This window comes from Peromyscus californicus, unplaced genomic scaffold (genome assembly GCF_007827085.1).
Source record: "Peromyscus californicus insignis strain IS unplaced genomic scaffold, ASM782708v3 Scaffold_1__1_contigs__length_55948999, whole genome shotgun sequence".
Taxonomy (NCBI): Eukaryota; Metazoa; Chordata; class Mammalia; order Rodentia; family Cricetidae; genus Peromyscus; species Peromyscus californicus.
Genome location: NW_026294492.1, coordinates 53,341,959 through 53,354,624, shown reverse-complemented (window position 1 = coordinate 53,354,624; position 12,666 = coordinate 53,341,959). Strand labels below are relative to the sequence as shown.

Below are 12,666 nucleotides of genomic sequence, written 5' to 3'. Positions count from 1 at the left end.
CCTGGCTGTCCCAGAACTCACTCTATAGACCAGGCTGGCCTTGAACTCGGAGATCCTCCTGCCCCTGCCTCCCGAGTGATGGGATTAAAGGCGAGCAAGAGGACAGCTCAGAGCCACAAAGTCCTTCCAAAATTTGGGTTAAAAAGTGATAGGACAGCTGGGCAGTAGTGGCACAAGCCTTTAATTCCAGCACTCGGGAGGCAGAGGCAGGCAGATCTCTGAGTTCAAGGCCAGTCTGGTCTACAGAGCGAGATCCAGGACAGGTACCAAAGCTACACAGAGAAACTCGTCTCGAAAAACCAAAAAAAAAAAAAAACAAAAACAAAAAAAAACGGAGGGGGGGATAGGACAATATCCCTTCAGAGAGCAGAACAGACTATCTCTGCCTTCTCAATTGCTTTATTACATGTGATGAGGGGTCGGCACACCCATGGGACCCTCACACCCACCACCACCCACCACTGTGCAGCTGGGAGAAAGAGAAGATGGAAGTCGGCGTTGTCAGTACTTGATCTGGTACACTGAGGCACAGTCCCCGGATCCCGTGACGATCAGCCTGCCATTGGCTGTCACGTCACAGCAAGTGACAGTAGCAGACTCAGGGACCTGTGAGATAGCAGGCTGAGTGAGCCCACAGGATCCACCTAAGCCCAGCTCCTCTCCGCCCGGAGTTTAGGATCGTCCCTGTGGGGATGCCGCCGAGGATCCCATTGACATCAACTCCCCCAGGGTCCCACCCTGCACAGGAATACCTGGAATATTTTTGCTCCCATGGGCATGCTGTGGATGGTGACAAGGTTGTCCATCCCCACGCTCACCCACCATTGGCCTGGGAGGAGGTAGAGGGAGAGTGAGGTTACAGAGACCCCACCCACCTACTCTCATCTGAGAGCCAAGTGTCTGTCTCCCCAGCACTCAGGAGGCTGAGGAAGGAGGACTGAAGAGTTTGAGATGAGGACGAGCCGGGACTATGGAGAGGACCTACCTCAAAAGAACCAAAAGGGCAGAACAAATCGAGTTTTCCTGTTCTGCCTTTTGTTGTTCTGTTTGCTTTTGGTGTTTTAACAAGAGTCTTTCACAGCCAAGGCTAGCCCCAAACTCCCCATGTAGCAAAGATGACCCTGAACTTCTGATCCCTGAGGGTGGCTTATGTCAATAGGAGGTGTTGGGGCCAGGTGGTGGTGGCACACGCCTTTAATCTCAGCACTTAGGAGGCACAGGCAGGAGGATCTCTGAGTCCAGGCTAGCCTCGTCTACAGAGTGAGTTCCAGGATAGCCAGGGCTGCACAGAGAAACCCTGTCTTGAAAAAATCAAAAGGTGTGCAGTGTGGTGGGGTGTCCAAGCACTGATCGGGCACTGAGTCCACAGAGCGGAAGCTTCTGGAAGGTCAGTGACTGCAGTGCATGGTTGTTCTCGGACTCCTTACCATTTGGGGAGAACTTGAGGTCTAGGATGGTCTTGTCCTTGGTGCCCACAGTGAGCGCCTCACTCTTCTTGCTGTTGTACAGACACTGCTGGCCGTTGGCCAGGCCCAGCAGCAGCCAGTCTTCCAGGGGATTGCGAGACAGGCTCATGATCTGGGGTGAACAGGGCAGAGGTGCAGAGATCAGACCCCAACCCGGCAGGTGGCCAGGGCCCCAGGACTCACCAGCTGGCCGTTTCCCGTCACAGTCCCCATGCCTCCCTTTACAGGGTTCAACAGGACAGTGAAGAACCTGTCTCTCTCCCTTTTTGGTTTTACTGAGAAAGGTCTTACTCCTCTGTAGCCTAGGCTAGTTAGTAATGACTCACTACATAGCCCAGGCTGGTCCTGACCCCCAGCATAAAACATTTACGACAATAGTCTTGAGACAAGTCTCATGCAGCACAGGCTATCCTTCAGGTCCCTGTGTAGCTGAGGATGACCTTGAACTTCTGATCCTCCTGCCTCTACCTCCCCAGTGTTGGGGTGTCAGGCATGGTGGGGCACAATGCTGGAGATAGGACCCAGCACCCTAAGAAAGCATTCTACCCACTAAACTCTGGCTTACTTTCTCTTTTGAGACAAGGGCTCACTATGTAGCCCAGGATAGACACTTTTCATCCTCCTGCCTTGGCTTGAGTACTGGGATGAGAGAGTGTCTTTGCCACCATGCCCATTATAACAAAAGGTTGTCTTGCTTTTCAAGACAGGGTTTCTCTCTGTGCAGCCCTGGCTGTCCTGGAACTCACTCTGTAGACCAGGTTGGTCTCGAACTCAGAGATCCGCCTGCCTCTGCCTCCCAAGTGCTGGGACTAAAGGTGTGTGCCACCACTGCCTGGCTGACAAAAGATATCTATATCTATCTGACCTGGGATGTCGTCCCCCGCCCCACATGTCCGTCCAGCCCCAGCCGCGTCTGTGCACCTGGGACTGGAATGTGTGTTCCTGCAACACCTTGGCCGTCCGCAGGTCCCAGCATCGCAGACAGGCGTCCAGACCTCCCGTCCAGACATTGTCACCTTTGACCACAAGGCTCTTGGCTGCACTGACAGGGCCTTCGAGGTCCCTAGCCAGAGAAGACAGCAAAGGGGGTGAGCCTAGCCTTGGGGCCCATGTCCCTGAGGTCCCCCAGTCCCACTGCCAATCCAACCTGCAGGTAGTCCTCTACCTTTGGCGAGAAGGGGACAGTGACGTCATCCCAAAGTCCCTGCACCTAATGGGTAACTATGTTCCAACCAACACGAGTGTGCTGGCACACACCTATAATTCCAGCCCTGGGAGGCTGAGGCAGGACTGCCACGAGTTCTAGGCCAGCCTGGGTATATAGTGAGAACCTGTCTCAAACAGGGAGAACCAAACAGCTACTCAGGAGGCTGAGGCAGGAGGATTGCAAGTTAGAGCTATACTGGGCTACATAGTGAGCTCAGTTATCAGCCTTGCAAGTGTCACATGATCTGACCTCAAGAACCGAGCAGGGCTTGGCAAGGTGCACCTGCCATCCCAGCACTCGAAAGACCGGGCTAGCCTGGTCTACAAAAATGAATAAAAACAAAAGTGTTGGCTCCCAGGTGGCTCAGCGGGTCAAGGTGACCCGAGTTCCATTTCCAGGAACCCACTCGATGGAAGGAGAACAGTCTCCTGCAGGTTGTCCTGAGCCCCTGCTAGGCACCATCCACGAGTAATACAACGCATGCACAAGGCACACACAGTGCTTAGGAGGTGGAGGCAGGAAGACCAGACGTTCAAGGCCGTCCTCTGTGCTTGAGGCCAGCATGGGTTACATGAGAATTATCCTAAACAAAAGGTAAAAAGAGGACTAGGGTGGGACAGGGTGGAGCCCCGCCTAGAATCCCCCAGTGAGGGGCTGGGGGCGTGGTCTCCTCAAGATGTGTCCTCAGATCCACGTCCGCACCTGACCACTCCCTGACTCCGTAGGTCCCATATTCTGACCACACCATCCGTGAAGCCAGCGAAGGCCATGTTCTCCTCCGAGCTGGCCAGGGCCTGGCAGGACAGGCCCTTGCAGGGCAGCTGGCACTTCTCATACAGGGACGGGGCTGCCAGGTCCCACACGCTCACGCCAGGCAGGTTGTGTCCACCCGCGAACAGGGTCCTGCTGTTGGAGGACAGCTGACAGGTGCGCAGGTACGCCCCGCTGGCCTGCAGAGGGCGGTGCCCATGAGCAAGCGTCCACCCGCCCCGGTGGCTTCCAGTCTCCCCCCACCCCCTCCCCGTCCCGGGCACCTTCCTTGCCCATCACCTGGCCGCCACATTGCAGGTTGCTTTCAGGGAATTCGTCCTCCGCCACCTGCTTTGTCAGGCACCACACCTTGATGCCACTGCGGCTACAGGTGAAGACGTGCCTTGTGAAGCAGCTCACGGCCAGCGCCAACAGGAGCTCCTGGTGTTTCAGCACGCGTACCTTCTGCAGGGCTTGGGGGAGAGCGACCATCTCCACTTGTGAGAGCGATGCACCAGGCCTCTTCCAACTGTATTCCAAGTCCTCGGAGTCCCAGCACCTGCGGACAGGGTCTCAGGGTGTGAGATTTTCAAGACAGGGTCTTATTGGTCCAGGCTGAACTCCCCATGTAGCCAAGGCTGGCCTTGAACTCCTGATCCTCCTGCCTCCACCTCGAGTGCAAGGAGACACACTCTAATTCTTCCCACAACCACATACGCTTCCCCACTCTGTCTAAAATGCTTTGCACAATTAGACTAAACTCCTATGCACCCTCTTATGGCCCTAATTATTATAGTCCCTTTTCCAAGTCGTCTTTCTCCAACTACGGGATTGGGAAAATCTGTGTTGAGATTTAAGTGAGGGATTCCTCCTCCAACCCTTTAAAAATTGTTATTACGTTTTACTTATTAATTTGTGTGTGTGGGGGGCTGGGGTCAGGATAACTTGTGGGAGTCAGTTTTCAATCATGTGGATCCCAGGGATCAAATTCAGGTCCAGGTTTATCAGCAAGCACCTTTACCTGCTGAGCCCTCTTGTCGGCCCCTCCCCCTTCCACCACCAGTGAGGACAGGAGTGGGGGAGGGAGGGGCAGGGGTGGGGGACGGAGGGGCGTGGAGGTAACTTTGCCCTCTCCCTACTCACAGGGGCTTCAGAAATGGACCAGCACTTTTAGAAGATTCCTGTGGTGCAAAGAAAGAAGCTGATCCTGCTGGCTTGTGACCTCCCCCTCGCCAAGTCTGCATCCGGGTACCTGCTCACCTGGGTCTCCTGTTGGGGCTGGCTGATGTCCTTTTGGGAGTCACCAAGCAGATCCAAGGGAGTCAGGACAGGGGCTGTGTGGGACAGCAGGATTCAGGGGCACCCAGGAGCCTGGGCCTCCCTGCGGCCCCGCCCCTCCGCGGCCCCGCCCCTCCGCGGCCCCGCCCCTCCGCGGCCCCGCCCCTCCGCGGCCCCGCCCCTCCGCGGCCCCGCCTTCCTACATAAGGAACTCAGGCTGCTGCTGCGCTTGGGTTCAGGCTCCAGTTCCAGTTCCGAGTCGCTCAGGCACGAGCTCTTCCTTTCCTGGGAGACAGAACTGGGTCAGCTGGGGGACACATGACCCAGTGGGACCCCACAGACGCCTGGGGGTCCCCGGGCTGCGGCTGGGATCCTCCTGGGGAGGTCAGAGTGTAGGGGTGAGGTGGAGGGGACGGGAGGGGACACTGTAGGGCGAACTGGCGTGTGTGTGGGGGGTCTCAGCCAAGGGTACTCACCAATCTCAGCGGCTTCTCTGTCGCCATGACAACAGGCAAGGAGGAGAGAGATGGAGAGCAATGAGGTTTGCCCGGACACCCAAGGCGCTCCCCGCAACCCGAGTGAGGGACCCTCACCCCTCTGTGCCTGCTGGTTGTCCTGGCCATCCGTGAAAAGTTTCCAGAGCTCCCAGGTCAGGGTGTCTCTCCAGAACTGGGGCTCCTGGTCCCACACGGGCTGTGGGTCCTGCTGCTCCTCAGCCTCTGAGAGGCACTGCCGGCGTCTGGTGGACGGCTGAGGCCCCGGGGTGGCTTTGGGTTTGGGCTCCTTGGGGGCTGCGACCTCTGGGCTCTGCTTGGCTTCTTTCTTAGCCCAGTCCTGCTTGGCCTGGACAGAGCCCGTGGGGCCTCGTGAGTCACACACACCGACTGGTGCCTGTCCCCTCCAGCTCCAGGGTGGATACTCACCTTGACCACATCCAGGATGTGCGGGGAACTGCTGAAAATCTCCATCAGCTTGAAGAAGTCTTCCACCTAGAACAAGTTAGGATTGCACCTCGCTGCAGGCACTGAATGTGGGGAAGGGGAGCGTGTGGCAATGCTTGGCACCTGGCAACCTCTCTGTACACAGAGGCAAGCTCTGCCATTGGGGATAAACTGCCATTGGGGACAAACCACCTCTACACACCCACGCACAGTAGTACACGCCTGTCCCTGCAGAGGCTAAGACAGGAGGATCAGGAGTTCAGGGTCATCCTTAGCTACACACTGAGTTTGAGGTCCTGTTTCCAAAAAACAACAAAACAAAAAACCCAAACCCAACCAAAATCTTCAACTAAAAAGCAGTTACCACCACAAATAGGGCTTGGGGTGCCGCCCTTAACGTACAAGGCCCTGGGACTTTTCCCCAGCATGGATTAAAGGCCTTAGTGTTATTTTTCACATAGGGAAACTGAGGCCCAGAGATTCAAACAGCAGCCTTGCTCCCGAGCCTGCCCCCTCTCTCCTCCCCCTTGGAGGGCAAGGTCCCAGGGGGCTGCCTCCCAGGGAGGGGATGATGGATTCCAGGGCAGCACCAGCCTGGGGCTGCACAAAGCCCAGGGGAGCCCTCCCGATCTCCCCCCTGGCTCATTAATGTGCAATTTACCGGCACTTTAGTGCGCCAGGCGCTCAGCGTGAATGGAGGGAGAGCTGTCTCTCCCTCCTGCTGCTCCCAGGGAAGTGGGGGGGGGTACAGGAGGGACCCGGGAGTGAGGCTGGGGAGGGGGTCGGTTAAAAGCAAGGGAGCTGGGGAAGCCAGGAGCTACAGGCAGTGGCTGGCCCCACGCACCTGTCAATCATTCCCTCATGACTAGAGCCCAGCCCCCCATTCACCCTTCACTCTTGCACCTGATGCCAGATCAGTCCCCTCGCTCTTCCAACCACAGCCTTCCAGGGCTCCTCCTGCTCACCGGGCAGGGGTAAAGGCCCAGAACTCCCTGCAGCCCCCCAAGCCCTGACCTGCGCCCGCCCCTGCCCCCCCCCCCCCTTCCCGCTGCTCCCACACAGGGCCCCTGCAGAAGGCCGTTCCTCCTCCTGCCCGGGCAATGTCCCTCTCCCAAACAGGAGCATCCCTTCTGGCCCTGCTGACCTACTCAGTGCACCCTCCTGACTACCCTGAGCTGTAGCCCACGCCCTAGCCCCTGCCTGGAGTTCCCGGCACCCACCCACGGGGCTCCTTCAGTCTCCGGGCCTCGCTCTTTTCCCAGCACCCCTGCTGGCCTGGCGAACGGTGGCTGCTGAGGCTGCCGAGGGTCTTGAATGAACAACCATGTTCTGGTGGCTTCCTGCCCACCCATCCCCGGCTGCCCACCCCCTACCCACGCCCCCCCTGAGCTGCAGTCCTGGCCCTGGCTCCCCGCCAGTGACATCTGGCCCCGGGCAGCGCCTCCTTCCTGCCAGTGCCCTTGAGAAAGGGACCAGGTGGTGGCAGGGGAAGCGGATGAGGACGCACGTGCCTTGGCTTGGGCAAGGGGTGGGGGTGGGAGGGAAGAGCGGGGCGCTCCTCTGAAGGCCTGTCTCCCGCTCATGCATGGGACCTGTGCATAGCCCTTACCCAGGAGCTCCAGGGCACCTGGGGCCTGGGCAGGAAGGATGAGCCACAGCTGGATGTGAGGACTCTAAATCAACTCCCTCCTACCTGTCTCCAGCCCTCTGTGGCTCCCACCTCCCTGGAATCTTATCTCCACCCCCACCCCCACCCAGAGAAAACGTCCCCAGCTCACCTGTTTGTAATGGTCTTCAAAGGACTGATTGACATTGGACACCTGCAATCACAGCAGCGGAAAGGTGGATCTGTGACCCTGAGCAAACCCCCCTCACCTCTTTGATCTTGTTTAACTTTGGAGACAACAGAGGCCCACGGAACCCAGCCTGGCCTTGAACTCACTATAGCAGAGGCGAATCCTCCTGCCTCATCTCCCTGTGCTGGGATGACAGGTGTGTACCACTTAGCTGTTTATTTTTAAATAGACTACTACTAACTATATATATCGCCTTCAACTCCCTCATGCAGCCCCTCAGGGCCCTGCCTGCTCCTCTGCCGGCCGCCTCCTCTCTAGTTCACACACAGGCCGCCTCCCTGCTGCCCACACCCACCTTCTGCCACATCCCCCCCCCTAGGCTGCCACTGGGGTGGCTTACCAGGTTGGAGATGTTGTCTAGCTGGATCATCATCTCAGAGATGACTCTGGTGGGGGTGGAGGGGCGGGAAGCAGTTGAGGATCCTTCTAGAAAAAGACCCTGTATCTGCCCTAGGGCAGAACCCCACAAGGACGAGCCACCCAGTCCATAAATAGAGGGAAGGGGCCACCCCAAACTCCTAAGTCTGAGGCAGGGCTTTTGCGCATGCAAGGCACGTGTATTTTGCCATTGCTTATTGGAGACAGGATTTGGTGGCTGTGTGGCCCGGGCGGGCCTGGAACTCGCCATCCTCCTGTCTCAGTCTGCACCACTACAAAAATCAACACCCTGGCTTAAAACCAAACCAAAGTGAACACTTCACTGGGAACCAGCCTTCCCTGCTGGCTGCCCTGGTGGATGCGGGGGAGGGGGGGAGGGGGAGGGGGAGAGGGAGGAGGGAGGGGGGCCCTGAGGGAAGCCCTCACTTGTTGAGCTCCTCCGGCAGCTGTTCCATGATGGAGGAGTACCTCTTCGAGAAGCTGGAAGGCTGGAAAGGTCAAAGGTCAGAACCATAAAGCCTACGGCACCCCCAACTCCCAGATACGCCCTCCCCCAAGGTGCCCAGTCAGGTCCAGCTTCTCGAAGCCCCTGAACTCTTGGGTTACAGGACCAGCCATGCAGGGGGCACAGAAGAACCTACTAGATCTAGACTCTGGTTCTCACCTTTAAATACAGCTGTGGTGACCCCCAACCATAAAGTTACTTCGTTGCTACTTCGTAACTGTAATTTTGCTACTGTTACAGATCATAATGTAAACAGTTGATATGCAGCATATCCGATAATGGGGTCTCGGCCTACATGTTGAGAACCTCTACCCTGGAGTCAGCTCCTGCACAGCCCCTAACATTACCTTGACCTTTAGGGAGGAGGAGAGGGAGGAGGGGACATCAGCCTATATTTTATGTCTTTTTTTTTTTTTGAGACAGCGGCTCAGACCGCCCTGGCCTCCAACTGCACTGTCTCTGCCTCCCGAGTGCTGGGATTAAAGGCGTGCACAATTAAATCACAGTATGGTGCCAACAGCCCAGCATGGTAGGCGGGGCTCCACCCTGACCACGCCCCAGTGGGCGGGCCCTCACCCTGCACGCCTGACCAGGTGAAATCTAAGTGCTAATCACCAGTGATTGACATTTGGAAAGCCTGTTGGCCTCGACTTCCCCGGTTGTTTTCACCTGCGCAGTGGGGTCACAGCGCAGACGCTGTGCGGGGCTGTCATCCGAGCTAGGTCTGCAGAATTGCGAGTTCCAGGCCACGCTGGGACAGTGAGACTCAAAAGTCTCCACAACCCCGCCAATAACCCAGTGTGAAGAGAGGAAGCCCACTGCACCCCTCACCACCTCTCACCAAAATCCCACCGACGGCGCCATTGCTCTGGCTGCAGGAAGTCATCTAGAAGATTCTGGAAGTCACAAGTCCTGCAGGGAGCAGGTTCAGTTTAGACAGAAAAGCCGACCCCCATCCATCCCTGTAGCCTCCCCACCGTCAGGACCCAGCTGCAGAGGAAGCCCCTTCCCTCTTCCCCATGCCGTCTGCATTCCTTAAGCCCCGTCTCTACCGCAGGGGCCACAGTTCCAGAACCACCCTCAGCTAAGCACGGGGGGGGGGGGGGGGGGGGGGGGGGGGGCGCTCATCCCTTCAGATACCGAGGAGCAGTCATGGATGTGGTAAGTCGCAGAGGGTTTTGAGGGACGAGTAGGAGTTTGCCAGGCGTACTAATTAAGTATGCATGGGGTGTACATAATATATACACACACTCAGGCACACACGTAAAACGTTTTTAAAAGAAGAACTTCGGAGACAAATGACGTTTGGTCCACTCTCCCACCGTTCAACCTGGGCAGACGCCTTGCTTAGGTCAGTTTTGTGCGGGCCCACGCCCCTCCCAGCTCCCCCACCCGCGCAAACGGCCTGCAGGAAGCAGGCTGCCCCCACGCACCACCTCAGAGGACCGGGAGGCCCAGGGGATCCCAGAGGAAGCCGCCGAGGTCAGCCAAGTTCAGGCCCGGAGGAAGCCCCTCCTGCTGGGCCCCGGGCCATTTGACCCCTCCGACCCCGCCCCTCCCAGCTCCCGCCCCGCCCCGCCCTGGGCCACGCCCCCACCTGCACCCACCCAGGGAGGCCCAGTCGGCCCAGGCCACAGGTGCACGTGGGCTCGGGGCTGCGCGAGCCGCCCCTGCAGGCGCTGCCCAATCAGGAGGCCGCGCGCCCACGTGGGCCGCGAGCCCGGCTGCTCATTGCTGAGCCTGTGGCCCGGCTGTCAATCACGCAGTTCCAGGGCTCGCTTTAACCCTCGCGTTCCCGGTGTGGTTTGCTAGCTGGGAGAGGACTTCCGAGTGTTTGGTGAAAAGTCTGAATGTTTGGGGCATGTGAGAGGGGTCGGCAGGTGGAGGTGACTGCAGCCAAGACCTTTGATAAGAGTTCGATCCCTGGGACCCACATGTTGGAAGGTGAACCCACTCTTGCACACACACAGAGACACCCCGAATATTTTTTTTTTTTTTAAATCTGAGTGAGCTGGAGAGATAGTTTAGGAGTTGAGAGCACTGGCTGCTCTTGCACAGGACCCTGGTTCGATTCCCAGCACTCATGTAGTGGCTCAGAGTGGTCGTGGTTTGTAACTCTAGTTCCAGGGCATCCGAAGCTCTATTTTGCCCTCATGATGCACACATACATGCAAGCAAAACATCCGTACACATAAAATAAAATGCAAAAAGATTAATTCAAAGCCGGGCAGTGGTGATGCACAACTTTAATCCCAGCACTCAGGAGGCAGAGCAGAGGCTGGTGGATCTCTGAGAATTCAAGGCCAGCCTGGTCTACAGAGTGAGTTCCAGGACAGCCAGGGCTACACAGAGAAACCCTGTCTCGAAAAACCAAACAACAAACAAACAAAAACCCCTAATAAATAAAAATAAAATTTAAAAAATCTAAGTGCTCAGTTTTGAAATTCTGGGGTGTGCTGATGGAGTGGGGGAGCCATAGCTTGAGAATCCCCAACGTTCCCATGAGAAATGAAGCTTCTATGGGGTTGGGGATTTAGCTCAGTGGTAGAGCGCTTGCCTAGCAAGCACAAGGCCCTGGGTTCGGTCCTCAGCTCTGACAAAAAAAAAAAAAAAAAAAAAAAAGAGAAATGAAGCTTCTAGTGTCCTGTGAAGTGACACTGACCTGCTGTGTGGCTCAGGCTAGCCCTGGCTCCTCTGCAAGCCGAGGCTGCAGGATCAGGACTCAATTTGATCTCAAGGTAAGAAGTGAAAAAAGGGCCACAGCCAGGCTGGCACGCATGCGCCCAGGACCCTATTCCCAGCAGCTCGTGAATCCTGCATGGTCAGAGACACCCAGCACTGGCAGGTGGATGCAGGAGGGTTAAGAGTTCAAGGCCATCCTGGGCTACAGAGGGAGTTACAGACTAGCCTGGGCTACATGAGACCCTGTCTCAAAAGAGAAAGAAAGGCTGAGGGCACAAAGCTATACCCCCAGATATCCGAATTCAAGGGCGGAAAGTGGACAGAAGACCCAGGGGTGAGCTGAGGGTGGCCCTGGGGTAAAGTGGACCCTGTGGACCCCCTCCCCCCACCCCCAGGCCCGCTCCAGCCGCAGGTGAGGGGTGTGAAATTAAACCACGGGCCTCTGCGTATACAGAGGCAGGGAAGTGACAGTGAGTTTGGGGCCAGCCTGGGGTCCCCCTGGGGTCCGTTGTAAGAGCAGGGCTAAGACAGCGAGTTCTGTGAGAGGGCTCAGCGGGCGAAGGGGATTGCTGCCAAGCCTGATGCCTTGAGTTCCATCCCTGAGCTCCACACTGCTGAGGGCAAGGATGCGTCCTCATTCCCAGGCTGGGTCCTCTGACGCCCCCCCCCCAAGCACACACGAATAAGTAACTGTAACTCAATTAGGCCTGTAACTTCCCCTTTACTACAAAATTAATTAATGTGTATAAATGTTCGCTTGTATGCGTGTGCACCACATGTGTGCCTAGTACCCTCAGAAGCCAGAAGAGGGTGTCGGATCCTTTGTAATCTGTAACTGGAGCTGCCACGTGGGTGCGGGGACTCGAACCCAGTTCCTCTGCAGGAGCAGCTAGTGCTGGTTACCGCTGAGCCAGCTCTCCAGCCCTGCACACACATATATTTTTCTCTTTTCCCCGGTCCTGCTCTTGACCAGGGCTTCTGCACACACTAGACCAGACCTCACGCCCTCATTATCCGTTTCAGCCGTGACTGTCCCTGCAGACAGAGGACAGCGGCCCCTGGGCCCCGGGCTGTGAGTTGAAGCTGGGGTCTCTCGCGCCCTCTGGCGGTCATGATTATTATGACACCTTGACTACTTTACAGGAGATGGCGTCATCACTGAGGCTTCTGCAAAAATATTCAATCATTGTGTCAACGCTGGCCACCATCCACGTCTGAAAAAGTCACATTTCCTGGGCTGGGGGTGGTGGCGCACGCCTTTAATCCCGGCACTCGAGAGGCAGAGCCTGGAGGATCTCTGTGAGTTCAAGGCCAGCTTGGGCTACAGAGTGAGATCCTGTCTCAAAACACCAATACTGCTACTACTACTACTAATAAATAATTGATAAATAATAAAAATAAATAATAAAAACAACAATAAATCGAGGCACTCAGGAGGCAGAGACAAGCAGATCTCTGAGTTCGAAGCCAGCTGCTCTACAGAGTGAGTTCCAGGACAGCCAGGGCTACAGAGAAACCCTGTCTCAAAAAAACCAAATAAATAACAACTTTGTTTTTGTTTTTCCTGAGACCGGGATTCTCTGTGTAGCCCAGGCTGGCCTCA

General features: G+C 56.6%; 1 protein-coding gene across 5 annotated transcripts; it reads right to left on the bottom strand.

Annotated features, from left to right (window-relative positions):
* Positions 1-381: 381 nt before the first annotated feature.
* Positions 382-10,033, bottom strand: Tle6 (TLE family member 6, subcortical maternal complex member). Of its 5 annotated transcripts, none has more exons than XM_052747032.1 (17): positions 9,989-10,033; positions 9,223-9,293; positions 8,303-8,364; positions 7,839-7,884; positions 7,421-7,462; positions 5,625-5,690; positions 5,295-5,544; positions 5,178-5,194; positions 4,905-4,986; positions 4,684-4,757; positions 4,567-4,604; positions 3,724-3,982; positions 3,376-3,623; positions 2,388-2,529; positions 1,428-1,578; positions 753-829; positions 382-606 (listed from the first exon to the last, which is right to left on the bottom strand). In XM_052747032.1, exons 2-17 carry the CDS (start codon positions 9,265-9,267, stop codon positions 502-504), a joined length of 1,704 nt encoding a protein of 567 aa, XP_052602992.1. In that variant the 5' UTR covers positions 9,268-9,293; positions 9,989-10,033; the 3' UTR covers positions 382-501. The 5 variants fall into 5 exon arrangements, with proteins under 5 accessions (XP_052602992.1, XP_052602991.1, XP_052602994.1 ...); XM_052747031.1 differs by lacking the exon at positions 9,989-10,033 and adding an exon at positions 9,815-9,925; XM_052747033.1 differs by lacking the exons at positions 753-829; positions 9,989-10,033 and adding an exon at positions 9,815-9,925 and having other exon boundaries at positions 489-606.
* Positions 10,034-12,666: the final 2,633 nt, after the last annotated feature.